This window comes from Oryctolagus cuniculus, chromosome 3 (assembly GCF_964237555.1).
Source record: "Oryctolagus cuniculus chromosome 3, mOryCun1.1, whole genome shotgun sequence".
Classification (NCBI taxonomy): Eukaryota; Metazoa; Chordata; class Mammalia; order Lagomorpha; family Leporidae; genus Oryctolagus; species Oryctolagus cuniculus.
The window spans coordinates 70,313,045-70,335,981 of NC_091434.1; the positions used below are offsets into that span (position 1 = coordinate 70,313,045).

Below are 22,937 nucleotides of genomic sequence, written 5' to 3' on the forward strand. Positions count from 1 at the left end.
CTTCTTCTGAATGCTAATAGGCCACCACACGCCTAAAGAACAAAGAGCACTTTGGATATGTGAATGAAAATTCAAACTATTACCCTCAAATCAGATAGGCATATTCATAAACAAATTATTTAGGAATATTTTTCTCATTTTTTATCTCAGTTATAACCTAATTTGAAAGAGGTAAACATTTAAGCAAGACTGATACCTACACTGATACCTACAAAAGGTACAATCTGGCCGACACCGCAGCTCATTAGGCTAATCCTCTGCCTGTGGTGCCAGTACCCTAGGTTCTAGTCCCGGTCGGGGTGCTGGATTCTGTCCCAGTTGCCCCTCTTCCAGGCCAGCTCTCTGCTGTGGCCCGGGAAGGCAGTGGAGGATGGCCCAAGTGCTTGGGCCCTGCACCCCATGGGAGACCAGGAGAAGTACCTGGCTCCTGGCTTCGGATTAGTGCAGCGCGCTGGCCATGGTGGCCATTTGGGGAGTGAACCAAAGGAAGGAAGACCTTTCTCTCTGTCTCTCTCTCTGCCTGTCAAAACAAAACCAAACCAAAACAAAAGGTATGATTTTTTTTTTCTTTTCTTTTCTTTCTTTCTTTTTTTTTTTACAGGCAGAGTGGACAGTGAGAGAGAGAGACAGAGAGAAAGGTCTTCCTTTTGCCGTTGGTTCACCTTCCAATGGCCGCCACAGCCAGCGCGCTACAGACGGCGCACCGCGCTGATCCAAAGGCAGGAGCCAGGTACTTCTCCTGGTCTCCCATGGGGTGCAGGGCCCAAGCACTTGGGCCATCCTCCACTGCACTCCCGGGCCACAGCAGAGAGCTGGCCTGGAAGAGGAGCAATTGGGACAGAATCCGGCACCCCGACCGGGACTAGAACCCGGTGTGCTGGCGCCGCTAGGCGGAGGATTAGCCTATTGAGCCGTGGCACTGGCCCACAAGGTATATGATCTTATGTTTCATGAAAGAATCTAACAGCCTAGTCTAACAGCCCCATGAAGTAAGTAGTTATTAATCCATTCAACAGATAAGGAAGTGGAGGCGTAGAAATGGGGAGCCGTATTCCCAGCATCATACACCTATTGATCTGTAGAGCCTGGATTTGTACTGAGACAGCACGGCTCTAGAATCTATGCTTTTAGCTGCCCAGGAATGACCACTACTTCAGCAACCAGGACAGAAACGGTGCCCCGACCGGGACTAGAACCTGGGGTACTGGCACCGCAGGTGGAGGATTAGCCTAGTGAGCTGCGGCAGCGGCCAGATTGTACCTTTTGTAGGTATCAGTCTTGCTTAAATGTTTACCTCTTTCAAATTAGGTTATAACTGAGATAAAAAAATGAGAAAATATTCCTAAATAATTTGTTTATGAATATCTAATCTGATTTGAGGGTAATAGTTTGAATTTTCATTCACATATCCAAAGCGCTCTCAGCACAGCTTGTTCTTTAGGCATGTGGTGGCCTATTAGCATTCAGAGGAAGAAACTTCATTTTCATTAACTTTCACTTCATTCATTCACTTGAGACTTATATATTATTTCTATATTATTTGCCAGGCACTTGTCCAATTGGTAAGAAGATAATGGAGAAAAAGACAAAGTCTTGCTTCATGGCGTTTATATTCTCCGGCAGGTAAGGAGAAACTAAAAGTAACAAATAGCTAAGTGAACACTCCACATTCTATCTGTGCTATCAAGAACACAAAATGGCCGGCGCCCCGGCTCCCTTGGCTAATCCTCCACCTGCAGCACTGGTACCCCGGGTTCTAGTCCCGGTTGGGGCGCCGGATTCTGTCCCAATTGCCCCTCTTCCAGGCCAGCTCTCTGCTGTGGCCCGGGAGTGCAGTGGAGGATGGCCCAAGTGCTTGGCCCCTGCACCCGCATGGGAGACCAGGAGAAGCAACTGGCTCCTGGCTTCGGATCGGTGCAGTGCCGGCCATAGCAGCCATTTGGGGAGTGAACCAATGGAAGGAAGACCTTTCTCTCTGTCTCTCCCTCTCTCACTGTCTACTCTGCCTGTCAAAAAAATAAAATAAAATAAAATAAAATAAAATAAAATAAAAAGAACACAAAACAAATGACACAAAAGTACCTGAAGTACAGGGCAGTGTTCGGCGCAGCAATCACATTGCTGCCCGCCTGCCTTCAAGTCCCAGCTCTGTTTCTGATTCCAGTTTCTTGCCAATGTGCACCCTGGGTGCAACAGGTAGTGGCTCAAGACTGAGTTCCAGCCTCTGGTCTGGGCCTGGCCCAGCTCTGATTGCTGTGGGAATTTGGGGAGTGAACCAGCAGATGACAGATTTCAGTCTCTCTCTAAGTAAACAAGTAAAGTTCCAAAGAAGAAAACACCTGAAGTAGTGGTCATTCCTGGGCAACTAAAAGCATGGATTTTAGAGCCGTGCTGTCTCAGTACAAATCCAGGCTCTATAGATCAATAGGTGTATGATGCTGGGAATACGGCTCCCCATGTCTACGCCTCCACTTCCTTATCTGTTGAATGGATTAATAACTACTTACTTCATGGGGCTGTTAGACTAAATAACGTGCATGGAGCAGTTGGAATAGTTCCTGCTATAAAGTACTTTCAAATGAGAAAATGACTATTTTCTTGAGCAATTCACTTTAAGCCGTGGCCTAACTATTAGGAAGGAACTCTCAGAGTATGGGTAACTTGCTAGGTAGCAAATAAAGAACAGTTGCACTAAAACGCAGCTCTGTTTATATTTGCATGGCACACATTAATGAAAAGCCAGGAAGCTTAAACTGTCACAGCAGCACTTATGACCCGTCCTCCCATTCACCAGAGCTCTCCTCGCTCTCCGCCTCGCTGCTCTCCTCTTTGCTCTCGTCGCTACTTTCTTCTTCACTATCTTCATCCTCCTCCTCAACAGTCTGCTCTTTCTCTGCCATGGAAAGGAAGAGAGTTGCTTAAAATGTTCTCAATATTTCTACTGTTCAACAAAGTCACAATTCTCTCTGCCCCTCCCTCTACTAAGAAGTATGTAATTTTGGCACCTGGGAACTGAGCCAAGCTCTGCTTATTATGTGTAGGGTCAGAGCAGCAGTACAAGGAAGAAATATGTTCTTATTGGCATAAAGATAATTATAGTTTTAAAGTTAATTTGAAATATCAGTTTGGGCTGGCACTGTGGCGCAGTGGGTAAAGCTGCCGCCTGCAGTGCCGGCATCCCATATGGGCACTGGTTCCAGTCCTGGCTGTTCCACTTCTGATCCAGCTCTCTGCTATGGCCTGGGAAAACAGTAGAAGATGGCCCAAGCCCTTGGGCCCCTGCACTCACGTGGGAGACCCGGAAGAAGCTCCAGGCTCCTGGCTGCGGATCAGTGCAGCTCTGGCTATTGTGGACAACTGGGGAGTGACCGAGTGGATGGAAGACCTCTCTCTCTCTCTCTGCCTCTCCTTCTCTCTCTGTGTAACTCTGACTTTCAAATAAATAAATAAATCTTAAAAAAGAAAAGCTCATGGAAAAACCAAATTTAAAAAAAAGGTAAGAAAAATATATGTCTATAAAAATACTTTTTACTATTATCAATCAAATTCTTTAAACAGAATAAGAGGATGTGAGACTTTGGGTAGTTTAGAGGGTCAGCTTGCCTTGGAATTACAGGGTAACCTCTTAGAACATGGGGGTGATGAACATGTTCTGCTTGGGCAGTGCCACCCCACAGAGAGAGGGGCTCATCTTGACTATTCCCAGAGGACAAGCTGGTTTCACTAAGCCATCCAAGGTGGCCACTTAGCCTTTTCTCAGCCACTTCCCGAAGGTGCATTCCAGCAACCTCCTGGGATGATGGAATTTTTTTTTTTTTTTTTTTGACAGGCAGAGTGGACAGCGAGAGAAAGAGAGAGACAGAGAGAAAGGTCTTCCTTTACCATTGGTTCACCCTCCAATGGCCGCTGCAGCCGGCGCACTGCGCTGATCCGATGGCAGGAGCCAGGTGCTCTTCCTGGTCTCCCATGCGGGTGCAGGGCCCAAGCACCTGAGCCATCCTCCACTGCACTCCCGGGCCACAGCAGAGAGCTGGTCTGGAAGAGGGGCAACCAGGACAGAATCCGGCGTCCCGACCGGGACCAGAACCCGGTGTGCTGGCGCCGCAAGGCGGAGGATTAGCCTAGTGAACCGCGGTGCTGGCCGGGATGATGGATTTTTAAAGGGTGACTGCTCATAGCTCTGCGAGAAAGGAGGAATTCCAATTTCTACAATTACCCTTCAGCAGCATTTCTTCAATAAGCGAGAGAAACTCCTTGGCCTCTGGATTTTCCGGTTCATAGATCAGGACTGAAAATGGACAACAGAATGTGTGGAATTAATGTTCAAAGCATTTCAGCAAACAGGGTCTTCAGAATATGACTGAAAGTGTCAACGAGGGCAGGTGAAACTGCACAAAGCAGTAAACAACAATTATACCACAGGTGTATTAAATGCAAATAGAGAAAATGCTCCCCTTACACCCGGTATTTTAAGAGACATGACCCTCAGCATTTTTTCTACATCCTATTCAAAGAATGCAATCTCTATCACCTCCACACAGCTTCCCTCACAGGCCAGTGGCCAAAGTGTTTCATGGATATCATCATTCCCCAAAGCAGGTACAAATCCTGCAAAATATGGAGACTTTGCGAATGAGAAGACGATGTGCTTGGAGCTTGTTAAGCCCCACCTCGTTTCCTCAACGCAGTGTTAATATGACATCCTGTTGTGAAGGTCTCATCTGAACACGAAGAGCCAGAATACGAAGCCACTTCCTCCATTTTTTACAAAATCTTTCAAATAGAGACAACTGATGTTACTGCTTTCTCTTCATCTGACAACTTTTATGCAAGTCTCTTTGGCCTATGCTACATAAAGGCATTCTCCCCCTCTTCAGCAGACCCACTGTTTTCAGCATTATTTGTTCCCATTTGGTGATACTTGACAAGACCCTGTCTAATCTTTCCTTTGGACCACACCAATAGACCTTTCAAGGCTTGATGGTACGTTACCAAAGTGCCAGAGTCCAGAAGACTTACACATTTTATTTCAGAGTTTTCTGGACTATTTATTGTTTTTAGAGCTTACTCTAAAGATCTCTACCTTTTCCCTACCTACCTTGAGGAATATTCGTTAATTCTGTATCATCCATTTAATGTTGGGATTCCTGCGCAATATCTTGGTGGCCCCCAGGGGGCGCTGAAACATCAAGTGTGCTATTTGGCTGAGAGAATCAGATGGTTCAATAGGGCTCCGTTGGTTCAGAGGACCCTAACCACAATTTTCATCCTAATATACCAAACCAATGACTTTACTTCCTAATCCACCAACAGTGTGTCTGGGTTAGCATGATTGTGTGCCTGCTCAGAAGCCACATTTTAAGGACCTACAGGTATTTTATGCATCACTATACATGTACACATTTCCAGTGAAAGTACTTTCTTACACATTTTATCTTGGACTTAAATATGCTCATCATTAGTAGCCTAAATCTTCCTGTGAAGCTCTTTATTAGCCTCTTTCTAGAACAGGGTTTCTCCAACTTGCTTATTTAGACACTAGTTTCTTAAGATACTAGTTTCTTAATATAAAGGTACTTCCAAAAGAATGAGAAATGGAATTAAAAAACATTTATTTGGGGGCAAAAAAATGAAACTGATATACAGTTTTTTCATAATACATACTTTCTATGGACTTTTAAAATTTTTTGGTTTCAAAGGCAGAGAGAGACAGAAACAGAAACAGAGATCCTCCATGCTGAGGTTCCTTCTCCACATGCTCACAGCATCCAAGGCAGGGCCAGGCCAAAGTCAGGAGCCAAGAACTCAATCAAGATCTCTCACATAGGTGGCAGAAACGCAACAACTTGAGCCATCCCCTGCTGCCTCCCTGGGCCCACATTAGCAGGAACCTGGAATTGGGAGCTAAGTTGGGATTCAAAACCAGGCACTCTGATATGGGACACAGGTGCCCCATCTGGTGTCTTAACCTCCAGGTCAAATGCCTATCCCAGCCATTATTCTTTAACAATTGATTATTATTTTAACTGCTCTTCCAGGACCTCAATATCTACATAGAATCTCAGGCTTTCTGTGATGAGAAGTCTGGCTCCCTGGGAAGACAATGGCAGGTTCCAACTTACAAGGTGACATGACCAAGAAATAGGAAGACTGGCACAAAATCTCTGTCACTCATAAGATGGATAGATAAAGTACCTTCAGTCCCATTAAGGAGCCGTTTCTCCAGGCTGCCCATGCTGCCTGGCAGGAAACGGCAGGAAGCAGAGCTAGAAATTCTGCATGCGACGGCATGGAAATAGCTGAGGAAATATTAGGACCATACAAACACTGTGTGTGGAAGTCAGACGAAAGCCCAGCCTGTGACAACAGATAGAACTTCTTTTCAAGCAGGCAAAGAATAAAGAATCCATGGATACCTGGATGCCATGTGGGAAGCCCTAGAGCCAAATGCAGACATAAATGACTATACCATAACTGGGCAGCAAGAAAACATCAGGAACCAGTGACTTCATGCAGGAAAATGGATGTGTACATCTCTGAAGGGATAAGAATGTATTATTTTATGTAACTGGCATAGCATACAAATAAGATAAATAAACTTATCAGTTGACCATAGCAGATATTTCTAGTCTGATCCATGAAAGTCTTTATTTTCCAAGTTTCCATCTCTCTTATCAGAAACTAGTTTATTAATCAAATGAAGTAATAGAAATATATTAGGGATGTCGTAGGCTTTGCTTTCTAGTAGACGTGGAATGCAATCCTGCCTCTACCATTCAGTAGCTGTGTGGCTTTGTACAATTTGTTGTCCTTGCTTGGCCTCAGTTTCCCCACCTGTACTGTGAGGTTAATGATATCTGCCACATACAAGTGTTTGAAGGATTAAACAATGGTGGTGGGCATTTGGTGCAGTGGTTAAGACGTTGCTTGGGATGCCCCCATCCCACACAGAGTGCCGGAACTTGAGTCTCAGCTCCACTTCCAATTCCAGCTTTCTGCTAATGGACACCCTGTGAGGCTCAAGTAGTTGGGTTCCTACCACACATGTGGGAGAATTGGGTTGAGTTGCTGGCACCTGGACTGGGCCTGTCCCAGCCATGTCTATTATGGGCATGTGGAGAGTGAACCATCAGATGGAAGATAACACTCTGTGTTTCTGTGTGTGTGTCTGTCTGCTCTTCAAATAAGTAAAAAAGAATTAAAACAAAAAACCCGGCTGGTGCCGTGGCTCACTAGGCTAATCCTCCGCCTTGCGGCGCCGGCACACCAGGTTCTAGGCCCGGTCAAGGTGCCAGATTCTGTCCCGGTTGCCCCTCTTCTAGGCCAGCTCTCTGCTGTGGCCAGGGAGTGCAGTGGAGGATGGCCCAAGTACTTGGGCCCTGCACCCCATGGGAGACCAGGATAAGTACCTGGCTCCTGCCATCGGATCAGCGCGGTGCGCTGGCCGCAGCCTGCCGGCGACGGCAGCCATTGGAGGGTGAACCAACGGCAAAGGAAGACCTTTCTCTCTGTCTCTCTCTCTCTCACTGTCCACTCTGCCTGTCAAAAAAAAAAAAAAAAAAAAAAAAACAACCCAACCTATACAATGCATTCAATAGTGCTTCCTGGGAAATGAAATTGCTGAATAATTAGGGGCGAGCATTTGGCTTAGGGTTAAGATACCGTTAAGACACCTGCATCCCATAATGGAGTACATGCACGCCATTCCTGGCTTGGGGCACTGATTCTGGCTTCTTGCCAAGGCACACCCTGGGAGACAGTGAGCAATGGCTCAAGTAGTTGGGTCCCTTCCACTCACGTGGAAGACCTGGATTGAGTTCCCAGCTTCTGGTTTCAGCCCAGCCTAGGCAGCGCCGTTGCAAGCATGTGGGGAATGAACCAATCTGCCTGTCTGTTTCTCTCAAATAATAATAGTAATAATAATAGATAAGTTTATTTTGGTGCAAAAAATTTGAAACCCATGCATAGTTTTTTCATAATACATGTTTTTCATGAAGTTCTTGAAGACCATTCATATGGATAGATTTCAAAAAATTTTTTGCACCAAAATAAACTTATCTTTTAATTCCATTTCCCACACAGTTTTTGAAGTACCATTGTATATAATCCATATTTATAGACATGAAGTTATATACTTATAAATACACAAAGGAAGAACACTATGTAAAAGAGCTCAAAGATGGAAACAAACAAAATAATATCTGTACTATCAGCATTTACATATAAAATATTGGTGTCTGTGGGGAGCAACCCGGACTGGACTGAGTTACTGGAATTAAGACTTATTCTATGCATCTGCTCTCCCACAATATGGCACTGGGAGAGGAGAAAAACAGCTTCTACACAGCTGCCTCCAGTTCAACCAATAAACTGCAGGACTTGCTCCTGATTGGAGGAGAGCAGTGTACTCGGCGTGTGGGCAGCCGAGTTGGGATTGGCGGAAGAGGACCATAAAGGGGGAGAGAGACAGCATGCACCAGGAACATCTAAGGGGAACACCTGTGCAGCCCCCGAGAGAGCCGGCCGGCGGTGTGCCGCTCCCCCGCGGAAGTGGGGAAGGTGGCAGGGGGAACCGCCCTTTCATGGAGGTGGAAGGGTCGGTAGCCAACCCGGGAAGAACCAGCAGCAAACCCGGGGAGGGCCGAGCAGACGAAAGAACAGCGCAGGGTCCTGTGTCGTTCCTCCACGAAGAGGGGGAGCGACAGTGTCCATGCTACATGAGAAGAATTCATTTTGTCTGTTGCTCTACATAATAAAGAGGGCTTTGGGGCAGCTCTCACCAAATGTTCCTATTAGCCTTAAGAACTAGCCTTCCCAAGGCTGGCGCCGCAGCTCAATAGGCTAATCCTCCACCTTGCGGTGACAGCACACCGGGTTCTAGTCCCCGTTGGGGCGCCAGATTCTGTCCCAATTGCCCCTCTTCCAGGCCAGCTCTCTGCTGTGGCCCGGGAGTGCAGTGGAGGATGGCTCAAGTGCTTGGGCCCCAGGAGAAGCACCTGGCTCCCGGCTTTGGATCAGCGCGGTGCGCCGGCCGCGGCGGCCATTGGAGGGTGAACCAACGGTAAAGGAAGACCTTTCTCTCTGTCTCTCTCTCTCATTGTCCACTCTGCCTGTCAAAAAATAAATAAAATAAGAACTAGCCTTCCCTTCGCCAGCTCACTGCTCTTTCTTGACCTTGGTTGGCATCCTTAAACCTGGGCCTCCTTCATTTCAAACCCTGGTAGGAATCTGCCTCAGGGTAGCCAATCTTATTTTGCACGGGCAGCCCAACCAACTTATCTTGGAGCCTCTTGGCCCTCATTTCTGGTCAGTCCCTTTTGGGGAGCAGGGTTCTCTCCCAGTGGGCTCCTTGGATCGTGGCACCTATCTGCGGGCCTCCGCAGCTACTTTTACTCTTGTCCAATCCCTAGTTGGAGAGGCACCACTATTTCACCCTGACAGAAGAGAGGGAACTGAGTTATGGGGTGAGCCAGGAGGAGTGAAAACCAAGCTGTTCAATGTCAGCCCCAAGAAGTTATTTATAGCATGTGTGCTACAATTCCTCCATTCTCTTCAGCTCTCATCACAATGTTTGGCATGCAGTGGGTGCTCAGAATGAATTTGTTGAAAGGAGAGAAGGAAGGAAAGAAGAAAAGAGAGAGGAGGAGGATACTTTGCAGGGGTGGGGAAGGTCTAGCCTACAGGCCATTACAGCACCAAAGGAATCATTTGGTCTGGCCCTGCAAAGGCAATTGCAAGAGGGAGCTGAAATTCAACAAACCCAAATCAGGCTAACTTTTAAGTTGATAATCTTATATGGCCTTGTGAGTGATGTTATAAATATTCAAATGACCTTGGCAGAAAAAAGGTTCCCCACCCCGTAGGGCTATAACCCCATCAAGACAGACTGTTTGAACTTTTTCCTCCACAATGACCTGGTACTTTCTGTATGTTCAACTGGTTCAAGACAGGTCAGCAAGCATTTTGTTGAGCACCTACTGTTTATGTAGCATTGTGACGGGCTAATGGTCAAAATGACGGACAGAAGGGGTGATGTCACTGCATATATTCAGCCAGAGGCTTTCTAGAATGATTGACAGATATGGAAATAAAATATATATATAAACGTTTCCACTATTAGGCTACTTAAGAAACTCAAAATTAGGAGCTAAAACTACACAACCATGAACTTCTTCATCAGCACCTAGAGAGACGACATTGTGGGGGAAAGAGGCTGCGGTTCCCATGCCGGCTGTGTCACCTTGGGTATCACCGTCACTGCCAACAGTGCTGAGCCAGCTGCTTACCTCACTCTGCTTCAGCTTATTTATAAAAACAGAGGGCTGGACAGGATTCTCTTTAAGGATTTCTTCTGATTGGAAATTCTATCTTGTGGGTCACCAAAAATAGTTTTGATTAACATTTTTAGTCAATGGCTCTAAAGGCTAAATGTGCATGAAAGGATTAAACAGTGCAAAGTGTAAAGTATGCAAGTAACCTGTTTCAGAAATGAGCCAGTGATTTACAAAGCGTTCTACCATGGAGGGGACCCAGTGAGGCAAGAGAGGGAGACCCTCGCAACCCTTGGACTACATTTGCCCTGCAGCCACTTTGCCGTAAGACCAATTTAAGTCCAACACTAGGTACTATTTTTTTTTTTTATTTTTTTATTTTTTTGACAGGCAGAGTGGACAGTGAGAGAGAGAGACAGAGAGAAAGGTCTTCCTTTGCCGTTGGTTCACCCTCCAATGGCCGCCGCGGCCGGCGCACTGCGGCCGGCGCACCGCACCGATCCGATGGCAGGAGCCAGGAGCCAGGTGCTTTTCCTGGTCTCCCATGGGGTGCAGGGCCCAAGCACCTGGGCCATCCTCCACTGCACTCCCGGGCCACAGCAGAGGGCTGGCCTGGAAGAGGGGCAACCGGGACAGAATCCGGCGCCCCGACCGGGACAGAATCCGGCGCCCCGACCGGGCCTAGAACCTGGTGTGCCGGCGCCGCTAGGCGGAGGATTAGCCTAGTGAGCCGCGGCGCCGGCCACTAGGTACTATTTTGAGTTGTATTATAAAGAAGGCTTAACTGTAGAGTTGTCATTTTACCTTTAAAAATAATTAAGCTTATGATTATAAAATAAACCGAAAATATGTTATTGTAAAAATTAAAAGAAAGATTAAGAAAGGTAGGAGGCAGGAGGGTGGGACTATGAGTGGGAGGGAGGATAGAGTGGGAAGTATCACTATGCTGTTGGGTCTGTATATATAAAATACATGAAATGTGTTCACCTTATGTAAATAAAATTTTGTTAAAAAAATAAAAAAAACTACAACTAATGTATTTGAGGAAATCATGGCAAAATAGTTGGAATGATGGTAGATTTCATCTGAGAAATTCTTTAAGATTAAGAATGTACTGCATAGTTTTAAGAGTAGATTGGAACGAATGGCAAAGGAAGACCTTTCTCTCTGTCTCTCTCTCTCACTGTCCACTCTGCCTGTCAAAAATAAAAAAAAAAAAAAAGAGTAGATTGGACAGAAGACAGGATAAATAAACTAAAAAACATGTCAGTAGAAAGCATATAAACTTATGCATTAAATAAGAAGAAATGAAAAAAAAAAACAAACAATATATCTGGAATATCATGAAGCAAAGTCTAATTTATGTATAATTAGAGACCCAGGCATAGAAGACAGTGAGTAGGGAGAAGCGTAATTTGAAAATGTAATGGCCAAGAAATTGTCAGGTGATAAAAACATCAATCTACAGGTTTAAGACATTCAACACTCCCCTGCTCCACCAAACAGCAAAGAAAACCTTAACTAATATGAACATTGAGTCACACCACTAAAAATCAAAGACAGAAAAACAGGGCAGTTAGCATTGTTCCTCTTAGAAGCCTCCAGTGGTTTCCTCCTTCACACAAGGAAAAAGCTGAAGTCCTTAAATGGAGAAAAGATCCTATGCTATTTGCACAACCCCTTGCCCCTGACCCTCTGGCCCGTCTCCTATCATGCCCTCCACTTCTCTCGGGCACACTCCCTCCTCAGAATATGTGCTGTTCCGCCCCCTTGCCGGCCACACTCTTCCTCCAGATACCCACATGGCTGATTCCACAGCTTCCTCTAGTCTCCCCCAAGTCCTTCAGTGGGGCCCTCTTGGACCATCCCATTTAAAACCACTTTGCCTTCTCCCAGTACCTTCTATATACTCTTCCCTACTTTATTTTTCTCCATATCACCCATTACTTATGACACTATTTATTTATAGTTTATTATTTGCCTAACACAAGCCATAAAAACCTGTCTTGTGGGGCCAGCACTGTGGCATAGTAGGCTAAGTCTCCACCTGCAGTGACAGCATCCCTTATGGGCACCAGTTCATGTCCTGGCTGTTCTTCTTCCTATCAGGCTCTCTGCGATAGCCTGGAAAAGCAGTGGAAGATGCCCCAAGTGCTTGGGCCCTTGTACATGCATGGGAGACCCAGAAGAAGCTCTTGGATCCTGGCTTCAAACTGGCCCAGCTCTGGCCATTGCAGCCATTTGGGAAGAGAACCAGTGGATGGAAGACCTTTCTCTTTGTCTCTCCCTCTGTCTCTGAAATAAATCAATAAATTTTTCAAAAAAAAAAAAATCCTGTCTTGTTGACTACTGTATTTCCAGTGCCTGGCACAGGTGGACACTCAGATATTTGTGGAATAAATGCATGTTAAGTAGCATTTGACTGCTGTACCACCTGGCACTTCTTTGAAACTAAAGGTGTAAAATTAGTAACCCATTATCACCGGGGTAAGGATTTTGACCTATTCTCCAATTGAGGTGAACTTGTCTATGTTAGTCTATATTAGTTTATTCCACTGAAAGCTACTCTAGAAATCCGAATTAGTCCTTATACCAATGAATTGAATGCATATCAAGAAATCACTAAAACACCATCATGGAATTCACTAGGCTTAAAAACTCAAACCATCTTACATATTATGGAATTTATTTTTAGGAACAAAAAGAAGACTAGGAAATGTGGAAGTATTTTGTACTTACTCATCTGACATAGTTTTTTTGCCAGATGGTAGTCTCGGCCCATTTCTGCTCTCAGGAACTGGAAAACATTAAATTCTTCAGATAAGTAGTTTCAGACAGAATTTAAACGTCAGCTATAAAACTTCTTAGAAAATATTCCAATAATAATTAGTTGTTTTATTTTAATATTTACATACATTTCTAGGAGTGAGTCTTTAATCAAGCAATTGATATTTAAGGACTTTTGATGCCAAGACAACATGGCGTAGTATACCTCTCTTTTGCTGTAGTCACGCTGTGCAGTACTATGGAACAATCTGAGAATACATGCATTGATTCATCTGGCACAGAGAGTGAGGACATGGGTCACTTTATTTCGATATCCCCTGGGCTGAGGTAGAGATTTCATTGATAAATCTAGACCCTAACCATGTGGCACTACTTGATTGAAATATTTGTAGACTTCTAATTATGAACATCAGTATTTTTCTGGCATTGCTCTTAAATCACCCAACTTTGTTTTTACTATTTTTATTATATTTTTCTCGTAACAAAGTAATTCATGTATTTTTTTAGAGAATCTAAAGCTCAATAAACATATTCTGTCTCCAACAAGACAGCACCCTTATTTCTACTATCTGGAGATTATCATCATCGTATATGTTTTTCCATAAAAGAACCCATGTACTTGCAAAAATTAGGATTACTCAGTAACTTTCCAAAAATGAACCTCATATTGTGATCATTTCCTTTCCATGACATTAAATATTCTTGTATTTTTTTACTTAGGGTACAATTTACCAAGCTAACATTCTATTATGAATCAGACAATGTCCATTAAAAAGCAATACTATATTTCAAATTTTCTTGTTGTGTATGACATATTCTAGACCACATGCAGGGACATGAGATTTACTCTACAAGAGATAAGGAATTAAGTAATGCAAAAAAGACACTTCTCACACATTTCCAGATGTTTGATAAGTACCTAGATACAATTTTAAGAAGAAATTCTGTTAGTTTCCTGTTTCTATCATGAGTTTTAAAAAATATAGTTTTCTAAAGTAAATAGAATTTTTCTAGGGATTTTCTATAAATAATTTCATTAAATTCTCATTTATTACATATTAATACATGTTATGTTCAATTCATGCAATGGAATTCTTATATTTTCAAAACGTATTCTTGTCTAAGTTTAAGACATTTTCATTCCTATTTGTGTTTTTCTCCCATTTTAATTACATCCAGTGGCTTATTTATGTTACTCTTTTTTCCAGCATTCAGCTTTAGATTTGTTAATTTGGGTTCAACTTTGAATTACTAGTTTCTTGTTTTCTTTTATGTTTATTTTCTTATATTTCTAATTTCTGGCATTAATATTTAGCTCGCTTACTGTCATTATATCTTAAATCATCATCATAAAAGCATTTGAAACTTTCAAATTTTTTAAAGGATTGCTAAATTAAATCAGTTTATTTTTATTTTATTTGAAGGGCAGAGAGAAAGAGAAAGACAGAGAGAGACAGATACAGAGTTTTCTCACCTGTAGATTCACTTCCCAAATGCCTGCAACAGCCAGGGCTAGGCCAGGCCAAAGCCAGGGGCTGGGAACTCAATCCAGCTCTCCTACATGGCTGTCAGGAACCCAAGTACTTGAGCCATCACCTGCTGCCTTCTGGGGTTCATAATTAGTATGAAGCTAACAGCATGGACAGGAAGCAGAAGAGCCAGGACTTGAGTCAGACACTCCTATATGGGATATAGGTGTCCCAAGCAGTGCTCTAACCACTGCACCAAATACCTGCCCCCAAAACTTCATATTATTTGGTATTATAACTGTCACTATATTCCAAAAGTTTGTTAAGTTTAGCTTTTATTTTTATATTTTTAAAAAATATTTATTTATTTGAAAGAGTTACACGGAGAGAGAAGAGACAGAAAGAGAGAGGTCTTCCATCTGATGGATCACTCCCCAGTTGGCTGCAAAGGCTGGAGCTGTGCTGATCTGAAGCCAGAAGCCAGGAGCTTCTTCTGGGTCTCCCACATGGGTGCAGGGGCCCAAGGACTTGGGCCATCTTCTACTGCCTTCCCAAGCCATAGCAGAGAGCTGGATCAGAATTGGAGCAGCCGGGACTAGAATTGGCGCCCATATGGGATGCCAGTGCTTCAGGCCAGGACGTTTACCCGCTGTGTCACAGCACCGGCCCCTGATTTTTATTTTTGATTCAAGTGTCATCTAGAATGTTTTTGTTTAAAATGGTTTTAATTTGCTAATTTTTAAAGATTTATTTATTTGAAAGAGTTACATAGAGAGAGGGGAGAGAGAGAGAGGTCTTCCATCCACTGGTTCACTCCCCAACTGGCGCAACAGCTGGAGCTGCACTGATCCAAAGCCAGGAGCCAGAAGCCAGGAGCCAGGAGCATCTTCTAGGTCTCCCAGGCAGGTGCAGGGGCCCAAGGACTTGGGCCGTCCTCCATTGCTTTCCCAGGTCATAGCAGAGAGCTGGATAGGAAGTGGAGCAGCCGGGCCTCAAACCGGAGCCCATATGGATGCTGGTACTGCAGGCGGCGGCTCCACCATCATGCCACAGCGCCAGCCCCTTGTTAATGTTATTTATTATGATCAGAGAATTTGATCAGTATAATATGCAGCTATTGTTTATATTTTAAGTGTCCTTTATTATTAAAAAATTTAAATAGGTAGAAGTAGAGGGGCCAGCATTGTGGCGTAGCTGGTAAAGGCGCCAGCTGCAGCGCCGGCATCCCACATGGGCAATGGCTCGAGTCCTGGCTGCTCCACTTCTGATCCAGCTCTCTGCAATGGCCTGGGAAAGCAGTAGAAGATGGCCCAAGTCCCTTGCACCCACTGTGGGATACCCAGAAGAAGCTCCTGGCTTCTGATCTGCGCAGCTCTGGCCGTAGCAGCCAATTGGGGAGTGACCCATTGGATGGAAGACTTCTCTCTCCCTCTCTCTGTGCCTCTCCTTCTCTCTCTGTGTAACTCTGACTTTCAAATAAATAAATAAAAATTTTTTTAAAACAGTAGAGAGAATAATGAAAGAAGCCTATGTCCCCAATTCTCAACTTTAAAATTAACATTTACCAATCTGATTTTATCAATTTGGTCACACATCCTCTGTCAACTCTGGATTCAAATTTAAAACAGCTTACAGATATCATCTCCATTTCACTTTACAGTAAAAACCAAATCACAAATCACTAACATACCTAGAGCTCTGTTAGGGATTACTTAATTTCTTCTATCTAGCCTACTTAATGAAATATTAATATTAGCCTCTGACAAAGGAACACAGAATCAATTCCAAGGGCTCCTTTGTATTGACCTATTTGTTGTTAACATAAAATATATTTCCTTTTAACAGTTCAAAATGCAGTGAAATTATGAAATTCTTGCACTGGGTATTTGGCACTCTATGCGAATTACGTAACATCCAGAAACACCTGCAACATCCAGGGCTGGGTCAGGCTTAAGACAAGAGCCCAGAACTCCATCTGGGTCTCACACGTGGGTGGCAGGGACCCAAGTATTTGAGCCATCACCTGAAGCCTTCCAAGATACCAGTAGCAGGAAGCTGGATAGGACCTAGAGTGGCTGGGACTCAAACCAGGCACTCTGATATGAGCTGCAGATATCCTAAGCAGCAACTTAAGCTGCTGTGCCAAAAGCCTGCCCCAGAAGACAGGTTTTTCAAAGATGGCATACGTTAAATTATCAATGATATTCAAAGTCAAAAGATGCTTAGTAACTAAACACAAAGCATGAACATTGATGTAATCTGACTAGGAAAAATTCCAGCTGTAAAAGCCACTTTAAAGATAGACTGAGGGGCTAGTGGCGTAGTGGGTAAAGCCATTCCCAGCAGTGCCAGCTTCCCATATGGGTGCCGGTTCGAGTCCCAGCTGCTCCACTTCCAATCCACTTCTCTGCTATTGGTCTGGGAAAGCAGAAGATGGCCCAAATCCTTGGGTCCCTGCAACCACATGGGAGACCTGGAAGAAGCTTCTAGCTCCTGGCTTTGGATCAGCCCAGTTCTGGCCATTGTGGTCATCTGGGGAGTGAACCAGCAGATGGAAGACCTCTGTCTCTGTGTCTGCCTCTCTGTAACTCTTCTTTTCAAATAAATAGATAATTTTTTTTTTTTGACAGGCAGAGTGGACAGAGAGAGAGACAGAGAGAAAGGTCTTCCTTTTGCCATTGGTTCACCCTCCAATGGCCACTGCGGCCTGTGCACCGCGCTGATCCGAAGACAGGAGCCAGGTGCTTCTCCTGGTCTCCCATGGGGTGCAGGGCCCAAGTACTTGGGCCATCCTCCACTGCACTCCTGGGCCACAGCAGAGAGCTGGCCTGGAAGAGGGGCAACCGGGACAGAATCCAGCGCCCTGACCAGGACTAGAACCCGGTGTGCCGGCGCTGCAGGTGGAGGATTAGCCTATTGAACCGCGGCGCCGGCTTAGATAAATCTTTTTTAAAAAAAAAAGATAAATTGAGAAGGTTGAATCTGGGTAGAATATTATATAATATCACAGACTTTTTTTTTTTTTTTAGATAAAATAAGGATATAGCATTACACCAAAAAAGAAACTTATTCTTAGGAAACTCGTTCTTCAATGTTTAGGGCTGAAGTTTTATGACATCTGCAACTTTAAAATGTTTCAGCCACAAGTAGGCTATGTCTATGCCTCATCTAACAAGTGAGAAAGAGAGCGAGAGAATAAATGTAGCACAATATTAACAAGGAGTGAATCTAGGTGAAGCCTATACAGCTTTCTGTTGTTCCAGTATATCAAATCTTGTATAGGTTTGAAAAACTTCAAAATAAAAAGCTGGAAAAATATGGATACATTCTGAAAACAAAACATCTTATGCACAGATATAGCACAAGGTATATGAAAATAGGAAATCTCATACTATCTGAATTTTTATTTTCAAATGAATGAATGGATCACTGTTGTAACTGAATATTGGGGGGAAAAGGAGAAAATAAAGAAAATAAACAACTCCAGAGAATTTGTTTATGGTGGTAGGGTCTTTGAATGTTCTCTAGTTCATGATTTAGATGCCAAGAGGAAGGTCAGTTAAGTGAATTCTTTCTAACACTTGGCACCAGTATTTGTTTTTACTTCTTAGAAGCACCTTATAATATTAGGAAGTATCAAATTTTCCTATATATGCTTTATTTTAGGAGGAAAATAAAGTAAATATGATGGATTTCCTTTCATGATTCCAGGGTTGGCGTTTTGGTTGAATGCATTCCTCTTTGTGCTAACAATCTAATTGAGGAATCTAGAAATGATGAAGTCACAGATCCTATTTACTTTCCTTTCTTAAACAGCCATAGAGCTGGATAAAAATATGTGAAACAACAGCTTTCAGGAACTCGACAACAAACGTCACAGACAGTGAGATGTCTGAGAGAAGGGGAACAAAGTGGATCCTCAGGTGCTTTTCCTTACTGCTTGAAGACTGTTTTCAAGCACCAGCACAGGAAAAAGGAATCCAACAGAGACTAGCGACCTCTGAGTCCAAACAGCACAGAAGCCAAAGGGTTATAATTTTCTTTTTTAAGATTTATTTATTTGAAAGTCAGAGTTACACAGAGAGAGGGGAAAGGGAGGGGAGGGAGAGGGTTCACTCCCCAATTGGCCACAATGGCTGGAGCTGCGCCAATCTGAAGCCAAGAACCAGGAGCTTCTTCTGGGTCTCCCATGTGGGTGCAGGGTCTTCCATTGCTTTCCCAGGCATAGCAGAGAGCTGGACTGGAAGTGTAGCAGCCGGATCTCGAACCAGCGCCCATATGGGATGCTGGCACTGCAGGCTGGAGTGTTAACCTACTGCACCACAGCGCCGGCCCCAAGAGGTTGTAAGTTTCAAGAGAAGGGGGAGCTTCACAAAGACAGAGGGCTCCAGCAATCTGCAGAGGCATCTCTGTGAGTCCTTGGCTGGTACTGATCTACAAATGAGTGTGAAGAAATTATCTAAGAAGGGAAAAAGAATTACTCTAATGAGCAGGTAGAATAATCACTAGACCTCACAGAGGGTCGAAATGATCTCAGGCTGTTACCACCATAGTGGGAGGGCTCTCTAATCCACAGAGCACTGAGAAGACTCTTCATAAATATACCAGAATGTCCCTGTACTGCAAAGGCTATCCTGGAACTTCCCTAACAAAGCTGAAAAGGAAGGATCAAAGAAAAACCCTGCACCCAACTAACTTAACTATGTCTCAAAACAAAGTCCAACATACTTAAAAGAAACAAACAAACAAAGAGTTTGTACTCAGAGTGTAAAATTTACAGCATCTGGGATTCAGTGAAAAATTACTAGGCAGGCAAAGAAGCAGGAAAATAAGTCTCCTATGCAGAAGCAGACTGATTAAATAGAAACTAACCTAGGCTTGACAAAGATGATAGAATAGCAGGCAAGTAAGTTCAAACAGCTGTTACAAAAATGTATCACATGCTGAAAAACAGGTAAATACGAACATAAGGATGAGAGAAATGATAAAAAACTAAACAGAACTTCTAGAGATGACAAATGCAATAACTGAAATAAAAAACAACCCAGGATGAGATTAACTGCAGGGTACCCTGCAAGGATCATGAACTTGAAGACAAAGCTATAGAAATGATCTAAAATGAAATATATAGAAAAAGCAAACTGAAAAAAAAAATGGAACATTAGTGGTCTTTGGGACATTATTGGGTAGCTATCACATATGCAATTGCAGCTCAGATGAAGGGAAGGAAAGTAGAAGTCAGAAAAATAGATTAATAACATTTTCCAAACCCGATGGAGATTATAAACCCACAGATCCAAGAATCCCAATGAACAAGAGAAGCATGAGGAAAAACACATGTAGGCACATCATAAGCAAATTGCCAGATGTAACAATATGAAGGAAAAAAATGTTTAAAGACATATTATACACAACTAAGGATAAGAATAACAGAAGACATCTCATATAAAACTATGCAGGCTCTAAGACAATGAAGCAACTTTTCAAGAACCAAAAACAAAAAGAAACAAACAAAAAAAACCTCACAACCCATCATTCTCTAAATAGACTTTAAAAATGAAGGCAAAAACTAAGATTGTTTTCAAACAATATTTTCAGAATAACTGTATCATAAAAAATACTACAGGAAGTTCTCAGGTGAAAGAAAAATCATAGATAGAAAATTGGATCCACAGAAAGTTAAGAACACTGGAAATAGTGATAGGTAAGTTAAAAGCATATTCTAAAAGAGGTTAAAAATCTCTTTAAGAGACAATTGACCATTTAAAACAAAAATAGGGGCCAGCGCTGTGGCTCACTTGGTTAATCCTCTGCCTGTGGCGCCGGCATCCCATATGGGTGCCGGGTTCTAGTCCCAGTTGCTCCTCTTCCAGGCCAGCTCTCGGCTGATGCCCAGGAGTGCAGTGGAGGATGGCCCAAGTACTTGGGCCCTGCACCCACACGGGAAACCAGGAAGAAGCACCTGGCTCCTGGCTTTGGATCTGCGCAGCATGCCGGCTGTAGCAGCCATTTGGGGGGTGAACCAGCGGATGGAAGACCTTTTTCTCTGTCTCTCTCTCTCTCTCACTGTCTGTATCTCTACTTGAAATATAAAAAAATAATAATGATAATGTATTATGGGGGCTTATAAGTAGAAATGGAATGTATGACAATACAAGTATGAGAAGGGGAAATGAAAGTAAATGGTTAGGAAGTTCTTAAAATGTACGTGAAGTTGTATAATAGCAATTAAAGGTAGACTGTGATATCGTGAGGCAAAATTGTATTGTTCTCTATAGAGTCACCAATAAATGTTTATGGACAATTTCTGAGAGTGACGTTTCGAGCTTCAAACGGCTCTGCACATACGATCTCCCATCCCAGAAATGCCTTCTCCTCTTGTTTACCGAAGAATTCTTATACTTCTATCTTCATTCAAGTTTCTAAGATTTCACTCATGTCTCTTCTTCTAAAAGTACTTTTCTTATCTCTCATTCCTCCTGCCTCATTTCTCAATTACTCATCTAAGTTGCTGTGTTCCCAGAGAACTTAATACTTTCACTAGCATACATTTCATTTTATTGTAATTACGTATGTTCCTGTTCTCAAGGACAAGGACACATCTCTCTTAATCTCTACCCCTAGCAACCAGCATGGTGCCCAGTATGTGGAAAGCATTCTTTGAAGCAGTCTTGGGAGAATTTTATACACAAACTTCTCGTACTCATGCCTCTGCCTTAACAGAGTGCTGTCTGGCACTTCAAGTCTTCCTCATCTCTCACTCGATGAAAGTACAAGGAGAGATGAATATCCAGGTAAGCATCTTTTCACTAATCTTTTAAATCTTCAAGGCTAAATATTAGTTACTTGAATATTGTTAAGTTTCTTAAATTATAATGTGCAAGTAACACTCACTTCTGCCATTAACTCTAACGGGGCTCGGATTTCCTTTTTGGGGTTACTGTCTTTATCATTGGCGTCATCTTCACCATCATCGTCTGTTGATTCTGACAACTTCTCATCCGTATCCTGAAGGCGGAATTCACCACTTTTCTCCTGCTTTGCAATCACTGCATCTTGGACCCCTTCACCTAAACAGATCATATATGACTTGATCAACATACATGGAAAAGTTACAACTTGCTCAAACCTATTATAATCCAAGATATACTAATAAAAGTAACATAATCTGCATAAGAAAGTGATGTCATCACCCTTCTGAGCTCTCTCTCTCTCTCTCTCTCTCTCTATATATATATATATATATAGGCTCACTTAGTTCTCTCAACAGCCAAGTAGAGTATGTACTGCTTTTATTCCCGTTTAGAGAAGTAGAAATGGAAAGACAGAAAAGTTAAATAATCTGCCCAGCTTCACATAGCTAGTAAGCAATAGCTTTGGGAGTCAGTTTAATTCTAAAGTTCATAACCATTCATAACCATTTGTTTTAAAAATTATTTATTTGAATGACAGAGAAACATAAAGACAAAGAGAGATCTTCCATTCACTGGTTTACTCCCAAAATGCGCACAACACCCAGGTCCAAGCCAGGCAGGAGCCAGAAACTTGGAACTCAATCTGAGTCTCCAATATATGCAGCAGGGACCGACCTAAGTACTCGAGCCATAAGCTGCCGCCTCCCACAGTGTGCACTAGCACGAAGCTAGAACCAGAAATGGAGCTGGAACTGGAACCCAGGCACTCCATTATGGGATGCCCACCCCAGAGTTTGTATTCCCCACTACATTCTGTATTATTTTTTCTAATATACATTAAATACATATATACATATACACATATAAAACCATTAAAATAATTTTTAAAGCTTAACTCTGTGTCTCCTAAAATCATCTCCTTGGGAAACACTGTAAGTGAGCTTGCTAGCTCCTTTGGTCTCAGAAAAACCTTTTACAGTTTCAAACTGAACTTGTATTACACCCACCCCTTTCCCATAAGATTGTGAGTGCCTGAGAAGTCTTGTGCGATGCCCTCTTTGATGAGAGTGTGGCCATGAGCTAGTCTAAATAATGTATAGATGCTTGTGTTAGAAAGAATAATATGAGGAAGCCCAGGAGAGTTCCAGATAAGACAATGCTAAGAAACAGACCCAAAGAGACAGAAGACAGTTCTAAGAAAACACAGGCTGAGAGAAAGAGGGGGTGGGGGAAGAGACTAACACTAAAGCAAAAATGCTACCCTAAAAAGCGATACCAAATCCTTCCTAAGGAGCAACGGCTGGATTATTCAGGCCTTCCATCTACCTGCATCTATCTCGTTTAGTGTCTCCATTGGCTCACAACCACCTTAATCTTCCAGTCTGCACCCAGCCTCTGCACCAACTCACCACACTGATGTCATCAGGGGAAGGTCATAATAAGGAATTAAGGACATCCTGTGATGTCATAGGAACTGTCTTGTTCAACTCACAGCC

The 22,937-nt window shown here is 43.2% G+C and overlaps 1 protein-coding gene across 3 annotated transcripts in view; it reads right to left on the reverse strand.

Annotated features, from left to right (window-relative positions):
* Window positions 1-2,692: 2,692 nt before the first annotated feature.
* ERICH2 (glutamate rich 2) overlaps window positions 2,693-22,937 on the reverse strand; it is a 37,963-nt gene continuing 17,718 nt past the window's right edge. For 2 of the 3 annotated variants that reach the window (XM_051849446.2, XM_008258724.4), the window contains 4 exons: window positions 21,422-21,597; window positions 13,011-13,068; window positions 4,217-4,288; window positions 2,693-2,893 (listed from right to left, as the gene is read on the reverse strand). In XM_051849446.2, the coding sequence (XP_051705406.2) occupies window positions 2,769-2,893; window positions 4,217-4,288; window positions 13,011-13,068; window positions 21,422-21,597 (431 nt within the window). In that variant the 3' untranslated portion in view covers window positions 2,693-2,768. Of the gene's footprint in view, window positions 2,894-4,216; window positions 4,289-13,010; window positions 13,069-21,421; window positions 21,598-22,767; window positions 22,888-22,937 lie in introns of those variants that run through there. The other variant, XM_008258725.4, reaches the window with a different exon arrangement.